Below are 13,472 nucleotides of genomic sequence, written 5' to 3'. Positions count from 1 at the left end.
GCTTTGTTATTTTTCTTTCCATAAGGAAGTCTAAAACAAGAGAGTTTTCATGCCCAAGGATCCTGTACTTGCTTGCTTTATACTGAGTACAAGCAGAAATGCTTTTATAAGTCCAAATGACCTTCTGACTCCAGTCCCATTAACTCACATCATGGCTGAATAAGACATTCCCCCCTAATGCTTTGCCCTGTAAATCTATTATTTAGGGTGAAAGTCTCTGAATCAATACTTCTCACTTAAAATCAAGACATTGAAAAAAGAAAATTGCCACCTTTTTTAATACTTAGTATTAAGAAAATATGAACATTGGAAACCAGGTGGACATCCCAATAAATTACCTTTTGTTACACGGCACCCTGCTTATTTTCAGGGTGATTAATCTGTTTCCCAGTGCCTGCGGAGCACATGCCGTCCAGTGACCCAGCGGTGAAACAATCGCCTCGTTCAGGGATGTGCTAGCTTGCCAGCCCGGGTACTGATGTGCGGGGCCCATTGGTCACTGTGCCACGCTGGCAGGGTGCTGTCACACGGCTCAGCCTCCTGCCGGAACGCTGACAAGAACTCCTCCTCTGTCTCTGCTTTTAAGGGAAACTCCGCAGATCACTTTTCAGTAAGTACTGAGGGCTTCCTGGGCGTGTGACACTGTGCCAGCCACTACAGAGGCAGGACACAAAGCAGCACTCCTCGTCCCTCGAGGTCAGTAGACACGAAATTTCAAGGAGTCATATATTTGAGGCATATGCTTAGGAAGACAATGAAGACTGTGACCTGGGTTTCGTACAGAATTATATTGTCTGTCCACAAGCATAATTGCACTCAAATTCACGTGTGACTGCACCACAAATTCAAAATTAACCTTTGTGGATTTCTTAAAGTTTCTTTTAGGTAGCAGGATACTCTAGTGTTCCTCTCCCTTCCATGCAGTATGTGATTCCTGAGCTCCTGCCATGTCTCCAGCGGCCTTCCAAGGCCAGGCATCCCATGGAGAATAAAACTGGTTGGGTCTCTGTCCTCATGGTGCCTCTGGTTTCTAAAGGGAGTGTTTGTTGGAGAAGAAAAAAGGAAACAAATAGGAGAATATCACTTAAATGTAGTGAAAAACTATGGTGATGATCCTGGGGGTCGGGGGGGAATGACTTCATTCATTCATTCACTCATCCCTTCCTTCCTTCCTTCCTTCCTTCCTTCCTTCCTTCCTTCCTTCCTTCCTTCCTTCCTTCCTTCCTTCCTTCCTTCCTTCCTTCATTTTAGTTTCTATTTAAATTCCAGTTAGTTAACATAGAGTGTAATATTAGTTTCAGGTGTAGATATGCTAACTCAACACTTGCATGCAACACCTGGTGCTCACCACAGCAAGCATCCTATTCCTCAGTCCCTATCCCCTATTTCACCCGTCCTCCTACCCACCTCCCCTCTGGTAACCAGCAATTTGTTCTCTTTAGTTGTTTGTTTCTTGGTTTGCCTCTCTCTCTTTTTTCCTCGTATGCTTGTTTGTTTTGTTTCTTAAATTCCACATATGAGTAGAATCATATGTTATTTGTCTCTGATGGGCTTCTTTTGCTTAGCATGATACTCTCTAGCTGCATTCACATTGCTACAAATGGCAAGTGGAGTAGCTGGTCTTCAGAGAAGGATTTTTCTGAGGAAGTGATATTAAAATGGACTTATATAAGAAAGGATCATCCAGAGGAGGACAGATATATTCCAAGGAGAACTGATTCATTCTGAGGAGAGTGTTCAGGTGACATTTGAAAGCACAGCATTAGCTGCTCATGAACAGTGAAGTAGGGACTCGAATTTAGTATTCTAATTCCATTGCATTTCATTGATCTTTACAACCAGAAAAGGGTTCCAAACTAAATTTACTTGCAAGAGGAAAGTGGCAGACGGATATGATAAACACAAGTGTATCAGCATTCAGAGAAATTAGGTGGAAGAAGCTAACTGTGAAAGAAGATTTGAGCTGAGTCCTGAGAAGGAAAAGGGAGACACAATTCTCGCCCAAGACTTAATGAAGGAAGCAACATGGGCAGGTCATACCCAAACTTAAGAGTCAAAAAAACCCATCCATAGCAACTTCGCCCCCCGCCAGTTTCAATCATGCAAGCTCTACTTTGGGTGCTGTTGTCCTTATTTTTCATTGAGCTCAGATCTCCTACCTCCCTCTGTTCCTGGAACCCAGAGCAGTCTTTACTCCTTTAACCCTTTACCATTGGCACGTAGACCAACATTTTCCCAACTTTTTTTTACAACCATTCACAAACTTGAATACTGTTCTTTGATAGAGACGCCCATCTGCGTTTTTAGGGCTCTGAATTTTTGTCCTTAATTAGATTTTATGAACAAGTTGTAAGTTTCCCTTCTGTGTATTCCGTTCAGTTCTGGCCTCTCTGAATTAAGCCAAGGGACATTTGACTGACCTTGCACTGGCTAACTTGAGTCAATTAAATTGCTTCTCCGAAGATGTAACAAAGAACAGATATAATTAGAATTTCCTTAAGATGTCGTTATAGGCCTTATCATTATTTGAATGTTTCTGTAACTTGCCTAAGATTAAATAATTAAAAATAAATTGCCTGACATTTTCACCTTACTAAGTGATAACTGTTAATGAGTTACATAAGTTATGAATGAAACAATAATTGTTAGAGACATTGCAGTATTTACTTTTGAGTTGTTTGCATTCAAAGGGAAGTGAAAATGCTTCAAAGAACAAACAAAGAAACAACATTTTGGATTTGGGATAGAGATAAGCAAATAAAATCAGTATAAGATAATCAGATCATAGGTTGTATTTTAAAATGCATATACAGCTCCCATTATACTTTCATAAGGAAATCAGTATTATATCTCTTTTAAAATATGTTTAAAATAAAACTATAATAGCTGAGCATATATGTACAGTGACACTGAGGACAATATTCATTTTATTAGCGTGATCTCTTATGATACTGGGAATCTACACTCTAACTCTGAAAGAAAAAAATACATATACATGTATATATTTTTATTCTCTTTTTTAAAAAACAATTTGAATGGGCACCTGGATAGCTCAGTCAGTTAAGTGTCTGACTTTGGCTCAGGTCATGATCTTGGGGTCCTGAGATTGAATTCCACGTTGAGCTCCCCGCTGAGCAGGGAGTCAGCTTGACCCTCCGCTCCTCCCCCAGCTCATGTCTCTCACCCTTGATCTCTCTCTCAAATAAATAAATAAAATCTTTAAAAAAATAGTAATAAGGATTGAATTTATGTGCCATCTTTGCAAAGGTACCATGCTAATCTTTTGTGTATCATTCCATTTAGTAAATCTGCCAAAGTGAGCACTACGTATATATTTTTTTAGACGTTAATATTTGATCCTCCCAGGTGTAATTTACACAAATGAATCCTTTGGAAATGTTCTGTTTCAACTGTGAAATATTATGGAAGCAACATAATTATAGTAGTTGAATCAGTAAATTATAGGACATGGAGACTGACTTATCAGATGCACTTGTTTTGAAACCTCAACCAATAAATTGTCACTTCCAAGTGGAGAAATTTTATAAATTTACTCGTTTCTCAGAGTAGTTTTCTGTCATTAACTTGATCAATAAGATTAGCACTCAAAATTAATTTTCAACCCCAAATTATTTAGTAGTGGTTCAATTAGTAATTACACCCTGGATAATTATGTTGAGAGAAATTCTCAGGCTCATCTGGATCCACAGAGAACATATATTTGATTTCTGATGTCTGTCCTCCATACGGGTAGAGAGAGCAGCTCTCAGCTTTGTACATATTTGAGATCCTTTGTATCTAAGTACCAAGGTTCCAAAGACTACTTCCCACCAAAATGATACCTTACAGCCTGGTTTCGGTATGTCATACAGTGTTAGTTTAAGAACCAGTGTCCCATGGGACTATTTCAGGACACTTAATATGGCAATTATGCAAGTAGCATCTCTGCCTCTGGTGTGTCTCTTTTTGATAAGTGAAAGAAAAATATCCACAGTAACTTTCGAAGGGAGTCGTACAGCCGCATCAACTTTAGGAGTGTGTGTCTTGTTGTCCTGCTCATGCAGCTTTTAAGAGAGTGTGACACTGCACGTACCACAGTCTGAAGTGCAAGAAAACATGTGTGACATTCTATTGCCAATAAATTCAGAAGTAATGAGAATGTTAATACACTGCTTCAAATCTGCTCACATTACCTAATGACCAAAAGGGTTTTTATGGATTTTGTGGACATTGTATTTCTAAGTGTACTGACTGGGCTGAAATATCCTGAGGATCTTAGGTACTTCTTGGGCTTTCGGGTAGACTATGCTGAAACTTGGGAATATTTATGAAATATGTTGTTGTATAATCAGAGTTAATATCTCTCTCTAGATGTATCTCTGTGTGCATCTGTCTCTCTATCCACCTACAAACACACACACATATGCTACATGCACATATATGCACCCATGTGCACACACCCTGCGCACACACCCACATATATGCACACAAGTACGCACACACCCTGAGCACGTACACACGTATATGCACACAAGTACACACACACTCTATGCATGAACACACATATGTCACCTGCATGCATACCCTGCACACGTACACACGTATATGCACCAGTGTGCACACCCTGCACATGTACCCACATATATGCACACATGCGTGCACACAATTTGACTAGAAAAACATGGAAATGATGGAAGACTTTTATATAGATACAGAGTAGTGATATATATGTCAAATATGCCACTTCAAAAGATTATTGAAGAACAAAAATATTACTTGAATATATTTCTGCCAACCCCATGCAAGTACATGGGTTTTTTTGTTGCTGTTTTTACTTATTGCTTTGCTTTATTATATTTTTAGATTGAATTAAGTGAAATTTTGCTTCTTTAAATTCTTTACCAACATAGAATTAAAAGGAATATTTTTTAGAAGGCCCTTTATTCTAATGACTAGGTGGTAAGTAAAAGAAAATCCCACTATAACTCATGATTAAAATGATAGCTTTTAAATATTGGCACAACTACAAAGATTCTTTTTTCCCCCTTTTAAGTAAATGTTTTGTGTCTGGAAGATAATCAGATATCCCCTAGGTTGTTGTTATTAAGGTAATTCTATTTGTGATTCCTAAATTCTTGACAGCATTGTGTCAAAATAAGCCAATATATAATTTTAATGAATCTTTATTTTTAAGGCTTATGTTATCTTAAGAAGTAAAATTATCTTTGTGATACTATCTTAGAATTACTGTGCAAAAATAATGATTAAAGGATCATTTCTGTTTTTAACGGGTCTAGACATTATGGGATTGAAGGTAAATGGTGAAAAGTGAGATAACATTTTGGGAACAAATACCTGCTATAAACAGAGATTAGAAGATTTATTAAAATTGGTTTTTGGAGCTCAACAAATTCTCAGTGCTTGGGTATCTTTGTAGAACATTTACCCACACTAATCAAAAACCTGATTCTCTGGTGCTTGTAATTTTAGTTTTATTGCTTCGTTAACTAGGATGACACATTTCAATTTTCAATTATGTGACTTACAATCAATTCAATTTACAATTATATGACTTACAATTAATAGCTGAAAATGTACAACAAACCATTAAAACATCTTTTAGAGATTTGTATTCCTTTGCAAAGAGAAGGAAGGAATCTGTAATTACTATTTTAGTGTTAAGTCCTTAAGAAAAAATTAGAGTCGAGACTGTTCGGAGCAAGTAATTGAGAACAATGGCTCAAAAGTCGGGCCCTGTATCTTGGTGGGCCCCTTGTGGGCCTTTAGTGCTCCCGGGGTGCGGTGGCTGAATCCTTAGAGCTCTCTGCTCACCTGTGTCTCCTGGAGAAATCCAATTACCTTCTCTGTTGCAGAACTATCTTCCTGACTCACTGCCACACCCCCCCGCAGACCGAGGGCCCTTTGTAATTATGTGTGTAATAAACAAATAATTAAAGAACAATACGTATTCTGTGCTAACTTTGGAACTTTCATGTAGATTTCAAAGAAGACATAAAGATTGCTTCCCCGACTCCCTCTTTAAATAACACCCTCCTTCTGAAGCCTCAACAAATGTATTCATAATAAGTTTTAGAAACATTTATCTCATGATTCGCTTTAAGTCATCACCCAATAGGCTGGTTGGGTGAAAACATCCTTTGATAATCTTTCTCCTCTTTAAATCTTATTTACTTAATGTAGAATAAATCCATATTTTCCTTTTCTTTTTTTTAAATAGAATTTATACCAATAAGATATTTAGAACAGATATCTATAGCTATTTTTCTAAATTTATTTCTGAAATGGATTTCAGAAATAAAATGAAATTAAATTTACCATCATGAAAAACAGAATGGTGTCTGATGTATTGAAAAGACTCAAAGAAATATTAATCTATACTAGAAACCAAATAAAACAAGCTAAAGGTTAAACCCATTGAAAGATCATGGATATGTATTCTGCATACCCCTTATTTTCAGTCCAAGGATACAAAGTTGTCCTTTGTAAAATCACTATAATATTCAGAGTCAGCAAGTATAGAGTTATAGTTTTGCAAGATGAAAGAATTCTGAAAATTGGTTGCACAAAGTGAATATATTTGACAATATCGAACTGTAAATATGACTAAGATGATAAATTTTGTAATGTCCATTTTACCACAATTAAAAATAAAAAACAAAAATGAATCATCTAGGAAAAAAATGTCTTAAGAGAAGGTGCCTTGAGCTCATGAGCCCAAATCAGAAGCAAAGCTACCATGAAATCAAGATGATATTTTTATGAGAGAAAAAGAACACTGGCTTCAGTGTTTTTGCTACTAGTGGTTAAAAATAAGCAAACAAACAAATAATTAAAAAACAACTGGAAGAAACTAAAATTTCTTGCCAGCTATGGTGTTCTGTGTTTACTCTTCATTCATTCATTCATTCATTTATTTAGGGCCGCATGATTTTGGGTTGATGATTGACTATTGTTGATCAGCCTATGCATGGCCCATTTTGATTAATTTATTTATTAATCTGTATTACTCAGTTGTTTTAAATTATGCATTCAAATACCTGAAAAGGCATCATCCAGAACAGAAACTAAGATCTGGTAAATGGCTGCTTCTTACTACAGTTTAAGCCTTCTATTTTTTTTAAGATTTTATTAATTTATTCATGAGGGAGACACACACAGAGAGGCAGAGACACAGGCAGAGGGAGAAGCAGGCTCCATGTAGGGAGCCCAACATGGGACTTGGTCCCGGGACCCTGGGGTCACGCCCTGAGCCCAAGGCAGATGCTCAACCACTGAGCCACCTAAGTCTTTTTTTTCCAGTCTGGGGCACCCATGGTTCTGAATCCTGTATTCATCAGTCTTGTTCGACTTTTTGCTCCTTTATTCCATCTGCACATATACCTTTAAAGTGCCTCTTTTATTTTAGCTGTTTTTAACATTATTCTGAAGGGATCATTCTGTTTGTAGTTTTGGAAACTATACTTTTTACCTAATAACTAACTGCTAAGATCCAGCTATACAATTTTTTATTGCTGTGGTCCCTTCATATTTTATGGCTGGCTAATTTTCAAAATTGTGTGAAAATATAATTGCCATGATTTAAACCATGTTTTAATAAGTAGCGTCTTTAGTCCTTTACTGTGAACCACATCACCTGAGCCTGCTCTGGCTGTGCCACCCTGCCTAGGCACACCTTTGGATTATAATTTGCAGCCTGTTAAAGTGTGCTCTAAATGAACAACATTGCTTCATTTAAAAATCTCAGTAATTTTATCAAATTTGTCTAGTAAGGGAATGTGAGTGGTATTCTCTATTCTTCTTTACCCAGAAACATGAAACTCTAAAATTTTGTAACTTCTAAGTCATTTGGGACTTCCAGGTTTAACAAGTCTCTTCCAATGCATTCCCTCAGGATATTTCCCTTTTTCCTCACCTATTAAGGCATTTTTCTGCTAACATTGGTGAGAAACATCAAAGTTTGTCAGGAACTCTTGGAACATATATTATGAGCAACTCCAAGTTTGCTCTTCCTGTTTCTTCTTGCCTGTAGCTTAGTAGAGAGAATTTCTCCCTTTAAGCTAATGGAGTAAAGTAGCTGTTTGAACCTTATTTTGCAAAACCTTCTTGACAGAAGTGCTAAACTTTGTTAAAAACAAAAGAAAACCTGTGTGATAAATTCCAGACAAAGCATGAGTAAAAGCTACCACCCAAGGGATTTGCTGCCTTTATCCTTAATCATTTGCCCAAATAATAATTATTATGTGGTGATTGAGACCCCTGTACTTCAGACAGACTTTGCATCATATTTTGGCTTTGCTGGTGACTGTGTTCGGGGCCCTTGACATGTTACTTAATGGCCGTATGAATGAGTTTTCTGATGTGAGAATGGAGAGAGTTAGTATAGCCATCTCATTGGGTCATTGTGAGATTCAAATAAGATAATACATAAAAAATGTTTAAGCGACAGATGCATCTGAGCTCCATACGTGTTAAATTTGCCAGCAAATCCACACTGATCTTTGACTCGGAGTGTTAACTTATGCTTGTAACAAAGTGCTTTGTCACACACTTCCCTGCACAGGTTTATATATGCTCCAGCACTCTGAGTAAGCACAGAAAAACAGCGTAAATAGAATCTCTTACTTAAGCAAATGCTCTTCTGACATTCTGTTGACATCACAATAAGAATTTGTGGCCTTCTCAACATAATTTATCTCTTATTAAATACATTTAAAAAGAAACTAGATCAAAATATACAAATGGATGGTTCTATAGCTTTTTCTTCGAAACCTTTTTAGGGTGACTTTGGAAAATATTTAAATCTCAAAATTCTTACAACATGCTTTGAGCTTGATTTGATATCCACTCTTCAATTTCATGCACTCATTTTCCTAATTAGAATGGTAGAGTGTTTTAGATATTCAGATTCTGACACACTTTGAAATGTTTTACAGATTTATTGGCCCGCTGCAAAGGAACGAGTGGAGTTATGCAAATTAGCTGGGAAAGATGCCAATGTAAGTACGAGACTTTAAAAATATCTTTGTTAAACTGGTACTGATATGATAGTCAATATTGGTTTTTATTGAATTAACAGCATTGGTGTATTATTTTTAAGGCTGCATTAACATTCTGTGTCAAGATCAAGAAGATATAAAATATTTCTATCTTGCCAAAAGGAATGCCATTATTCTCAGAAATTTAGAAATACTAGACTTTCTAAACTGTTAATTCTGGATATTCTTATTTTCTTCACACAAATGTCAGAAAAACACTTGAAATATCAAAAAATAAGTCATCAGAAAAATACTTATAGTATTGCATATTTTTCACTTATATGCCCATATTTTGCAAATGCACACAAAATCATGAGTACTTCAGCATCACAAACATACAATTGGTGTTTAAGTTAATTTGGATTAAATTTTTTTTTAATTTGGATTAAAATTAAACTTACAGCATTTAGAAGAAAAATTTCAAGTGTTGCATTATAGAGACACTAAGAACGATGGGGTGAAGATGAATGACACCACATTCTGGAATAAGAACTAGAAATAATTTACTCTAAAATTCACTTAAGCATAATTATATGAAATAATTTGTAAAGGTTAAATAATGGGGCTCTAATATAAACTGCTGGTTTAAGCTGACATAAGGGCCAGAGAAAACCCTTAGCAACACGAGACCCACTTAGTTGCCCTGGAGGCTCCATCTGAATTGCTCTCGCGTGGTCCCCCTTGTCCTGGCTCCCCGCCCCCCAGCCCGCCTGCTGCCTGCTTTATCCCCCGCGGGGAAGGAAGAGCGCTGCGGCCCTCTCTGCCTCTCCTCCCCGTCCCGGGGCTCTGACTCAGGCCAGATGCGCTGCGTTCTGCCCTGACTTCTTGCACTGTGGTGATAGGGAAAATTGCTTTTTTTTTTTTTTTTTTTTTTTGCAAAATAAATCACTTCCTGAATGTATCTGAAGATGAAAAGAGGTTCTAAACTTTCCAAAACCATGGATATCTTGAGGCTTTTTTTTTGCAACATTCTGTAATGTTGCCGTAAACACTGTAACCCAGGGGGGATCAAGCCAGCAATGCCTTCATATTTAATAACAACAAATAAGTGTGTGTTATGGGAAAGCGTAATTAGATGCAAAAATTCTCACTTTATCAATGTGATAAAAATAAAGCAACGTGGCACATGATGCCTGACATATTTGAGAGGAAGTTTAGAAAACTAAGAATTTGAAACAGCTAGTTTGTTCACCCATTTGTTCATGTATTTGTTTATTTCACAAATATTTATTAAGAGCCTCAATGTGTACATACGCAGGTGTCTGAAAGGATGCCGTATCTGCTGTCATAGAGCTTTTAATATGTAGTGACAACACTACAAAACAAAGTGATCAAAGCAAAAGGAAAGAAGGAAACGTGATTATGCCCGATTTTGTATTCGTTCAATGTTAAATGTTATCAGGTACATTTATGTTAACAGAAATATAGTGGGGGTATTAGCATCAAAGGCAGCAGGAGACCGTTTTTACAGTCATTCTACCTGAAATGAAGAGGATCAAACTATTCTAAAAGATATCCTTCTTCCTCCGTGTCCCTCATCTCTTCACCTGTTCAGGACCCAAGGGAGCAGGTGCTCAGGTCTGCACATCCTCCATGTTTGCTTGTAGTTGTGGGGGCGGGCAGATTGCGCTGGTTCTGAGAGCTTTCAAAATTATTTTAATAACAGTACAAACATGCCATAAACAGCATGAACACTTTAATATTTTGTGTTTTGCCAGTATTAACTGTTTCAAAAGGAGGCAAGTAGGAAAAGGTGGCTTAAATTTCCTCCACTAAACTAATGTCAGTGTTCCCATGGAGAAGATGAGGGGTAAACACCCAAGGTCAAACAATCAGTGAAGGTTTTAATCGTGACAGTGTTCTCCTTTCCGTATGTTCACTAATTCTAGTTATATAGTAACTCATTGGCCCTATTATTAAGTTAAAGCAAGAGGTAGTAAACTTTTCTAGAGGTGGTATTCTAGAGCATGCAGGAAGGACCCAGTGCTCGGAACGTACTCTTGCCATTCATTTGTGTTTGGGAGCTACTAGTCACCTCGAACCTTTAAGCACACCTACTGCCAGCCCAGGATTAGAGATAGGGGGAGTTTTTCTCTTCTTACTGCAGTCTGTAAAGTTTGATGTTGAATCATGTAGGGATGATACAATTCTTTGTCTCCTTTTTAATCTGTCATTTAAAAATATTATATTTTGGAATTATTAAGAATGGGTAACACTTTTATAGCACTTACTGAGTTCCAGGAACTGCTTCCAATACTTTATAATCTCATTTAATCCTTGTAACAATATTATATGCTAGATTTTATGATTATGCCTCATTTTGTAGATGAGAAGACTGAGGCCAGAAAAATTAAATGGCTTGTCCAATATCATCACATATCTAGTAAACAGTGAAGACAGGAATTGAGTCCAGAAGTCTTGCTCCATAATCAGTGCTCTCACACAACACTGTGATCTATACATAAAGATCTGAACTCTACATATAAGGACTGAAAACCTTATCCCTCAAAGTGTACCCCTCAAATCACTTCTCTCTAGAATATCCACATAACAGAGATCCTCAGTTTACAGCACTGCATAGATTTTAGCCAACAGAAAACTGAGACAAATGTGTGGTTTTATTGACCTCTTTTATTACCTTTGGCATTACCCTCATTCCTCCCTTCTCTCTAGTAATTTTTACCTACTTCCCAAGAGTGTTTTTAGGATTAACAAGTGTTTGGAAAGACTGTCCCTTTACACAGAGGTACTATATAACTGAAAAATAGTGAATTATTTACCATAATGAAAGTTAGCTAATTGGAGTGGGGAGGGGGTGGAAGACGAGGAAACAAAAGAGAACTATTCCCCTTCCTTGACCACAGTTTCCAGTTGAGTCCAAAGAAAGGAAATAGTGCCAGGAAGCTATTTCATAGTATTTTGTTTCTGCTAAGAATATTATTCAAAAGAAAGTCACTAAAGAAATGTCTGTATCCTGACTATAAAGAGTGGAGTCAACAGCTCAGTCCAGGCGAAAGAGCGGACAGGATGTGGGCAGCTTGGGTTGTGTTTGTCATCTTAACCCCGGAGGCACACAACGTTGTCAATGGAGACATGATGTGGAGTCAAAGCATCTTCCATCGCCCAAGTTCTATGATTACATTCTTTCTTTCTTCTTTTTTAAAGAATGTCTAAAAGTGAAACAAAGTGCTCATTGTAGAAAGTTTTCAAATTGCATGGAAGTCATCTGTAAATATCTCCTCCCCCATGAACATTACCCAGAGATAGCTGGTGTCATTTTGATGTTTATTCTTCTATCTTATCTATTTACTATTTTTCAGAATGAAATCATTGTATACATAGTCGCTTAAAACATTTTTTTTTTCATTTTGCAAACTGCCATGAGCATTTTCCCATGTCATTAAATTCCTTTTTATAACACTACTTTTAATAGCTACACTGCATTCCTTTATATATTATTTCATCAATCCTCTATTGTTAGAAGTTTGGTATATATCCAGTTTTTAGCTATTAGAAGTGATGCTTCACATGAAAAATCTTATATGTAAATACTGTGAACATCTTTGATTGTTGAGTAGAATTACTGGTCAAAGGATATAATTTTTTTAGGCTATAAATTTTTTTATTCACATTGCAAAATTAACTCTTCCAAAAGTTTATGCCTTTTGTGCTTTAACCAGCAGTGCGTGTTCACGAGAGGCTATAGGCTGCTATACTCTTGCTGATAATAGTGGGTACAACATATGATAGTTAATGCTAATATGTAAATGAAAAATAATTGTATTTAATCTTTGCCAAAAAATTATTTCTGTTATTTTTGCCTGAAATTCTTTCATTACTATAAATGCTAAATTTTTAGAAGTATTTTTATAAGATTTTATTTATTTATTCATGAGAGACACAGAGAGAGGCAGAGACATGGGCAGAGGGAGAAGCAGGCTCCCCACAGGGAGCCCAATGTGGGACTCAATCCCGGGACCCCAGGATCATGCCCTGAGCGAAAGGTAGACGCTCCACCCCTGAGCCACCCAGGAGCCCCAATACTAAATATTTTATATAGTTGTAAAATTACAGCTTATTTTTTGGAATGTCATATTCCTATCATTTGTTCATTTTTAAATTTTAGTGTTTGCCTTTTCTTTATTGGTTATTTATAGATTATCAAGATATATATGTTATTATATCATTATACATATTTTCAAGAAATATCTGTATAAAATCTATTACTTTGTGATCAACTTATATAAAAAATATTTTACCAGTTATTCTATTGATATATACACTTTTAAATATTATATTTTAATATATAATATTAATATATTAAATATAGTAATCAATATTATAATATAATAATAGTATTATATTAAATAGGCATACCTCTTTTTTTTCTTAAAATATTTTCCTCTGTCTTGCCGC

The 13,472-nt window shown here is 36.4% G+C and overlaps 1 protein-coding gene and 1 non-coding gene across 5 annotated transcripts in view; one reads left to right on the top strand and one right to left on the bottom strand.

Moving 5' to 3' along the window:
• SEMA3D (semaphorin 3D) overlaps positions 1-13,472 on the top strand; it is a 205,491-nt gene that overhangs the window by 102,753 nt on the left and 89,266 nt on the right. For all 4 annotated transcript variants that reach the window (XM_055300973.1, XM_055300974.1, XM_055300976.1 and 1 more), the window contains one exon: positions 8,955-9,017. In XM_055300973.1, coding sequence (XP_055156948.1) covers positions 8,955-9,017 — 63 coding nt within the window. The remainder of the gene's footprint in view (positions 1-8,954; positions 9,018-13,472) is intronic.
• LOC129494462 (U6 spliceosomal RNA) lies at positions 3,223-3,324 on the bottom strand. Its single transcript, XR_008661356.1, has one exon. It is a non-coding gene; the product is annotated as a U6 spliceosomal RNA (small nuclear RNA).

The sequence above is a fragment of the Nyctereutes procyonoides genome, unplaced genomic scaffold (assembly GCF_905146905.1).
Source record: "Nyctereutes procyonoides isolate TBG_1078 unplaced genomic scaffold, NYPRO_anot_genome, whole genome shotgun sequence".
In the NCBI taxonomy this organism is placed as follows: domain Eukaryota; kingdom Metazoa; phylum Chordata; class Mammalia; order Carnivora; family Canidae; genus Nyctereutes; species Nyctereutes procyonoides.
Note: the sequence above shows the minus strand (reverse complement) of the source record. Positions and strands in the feature narration are given on the sequence as shown.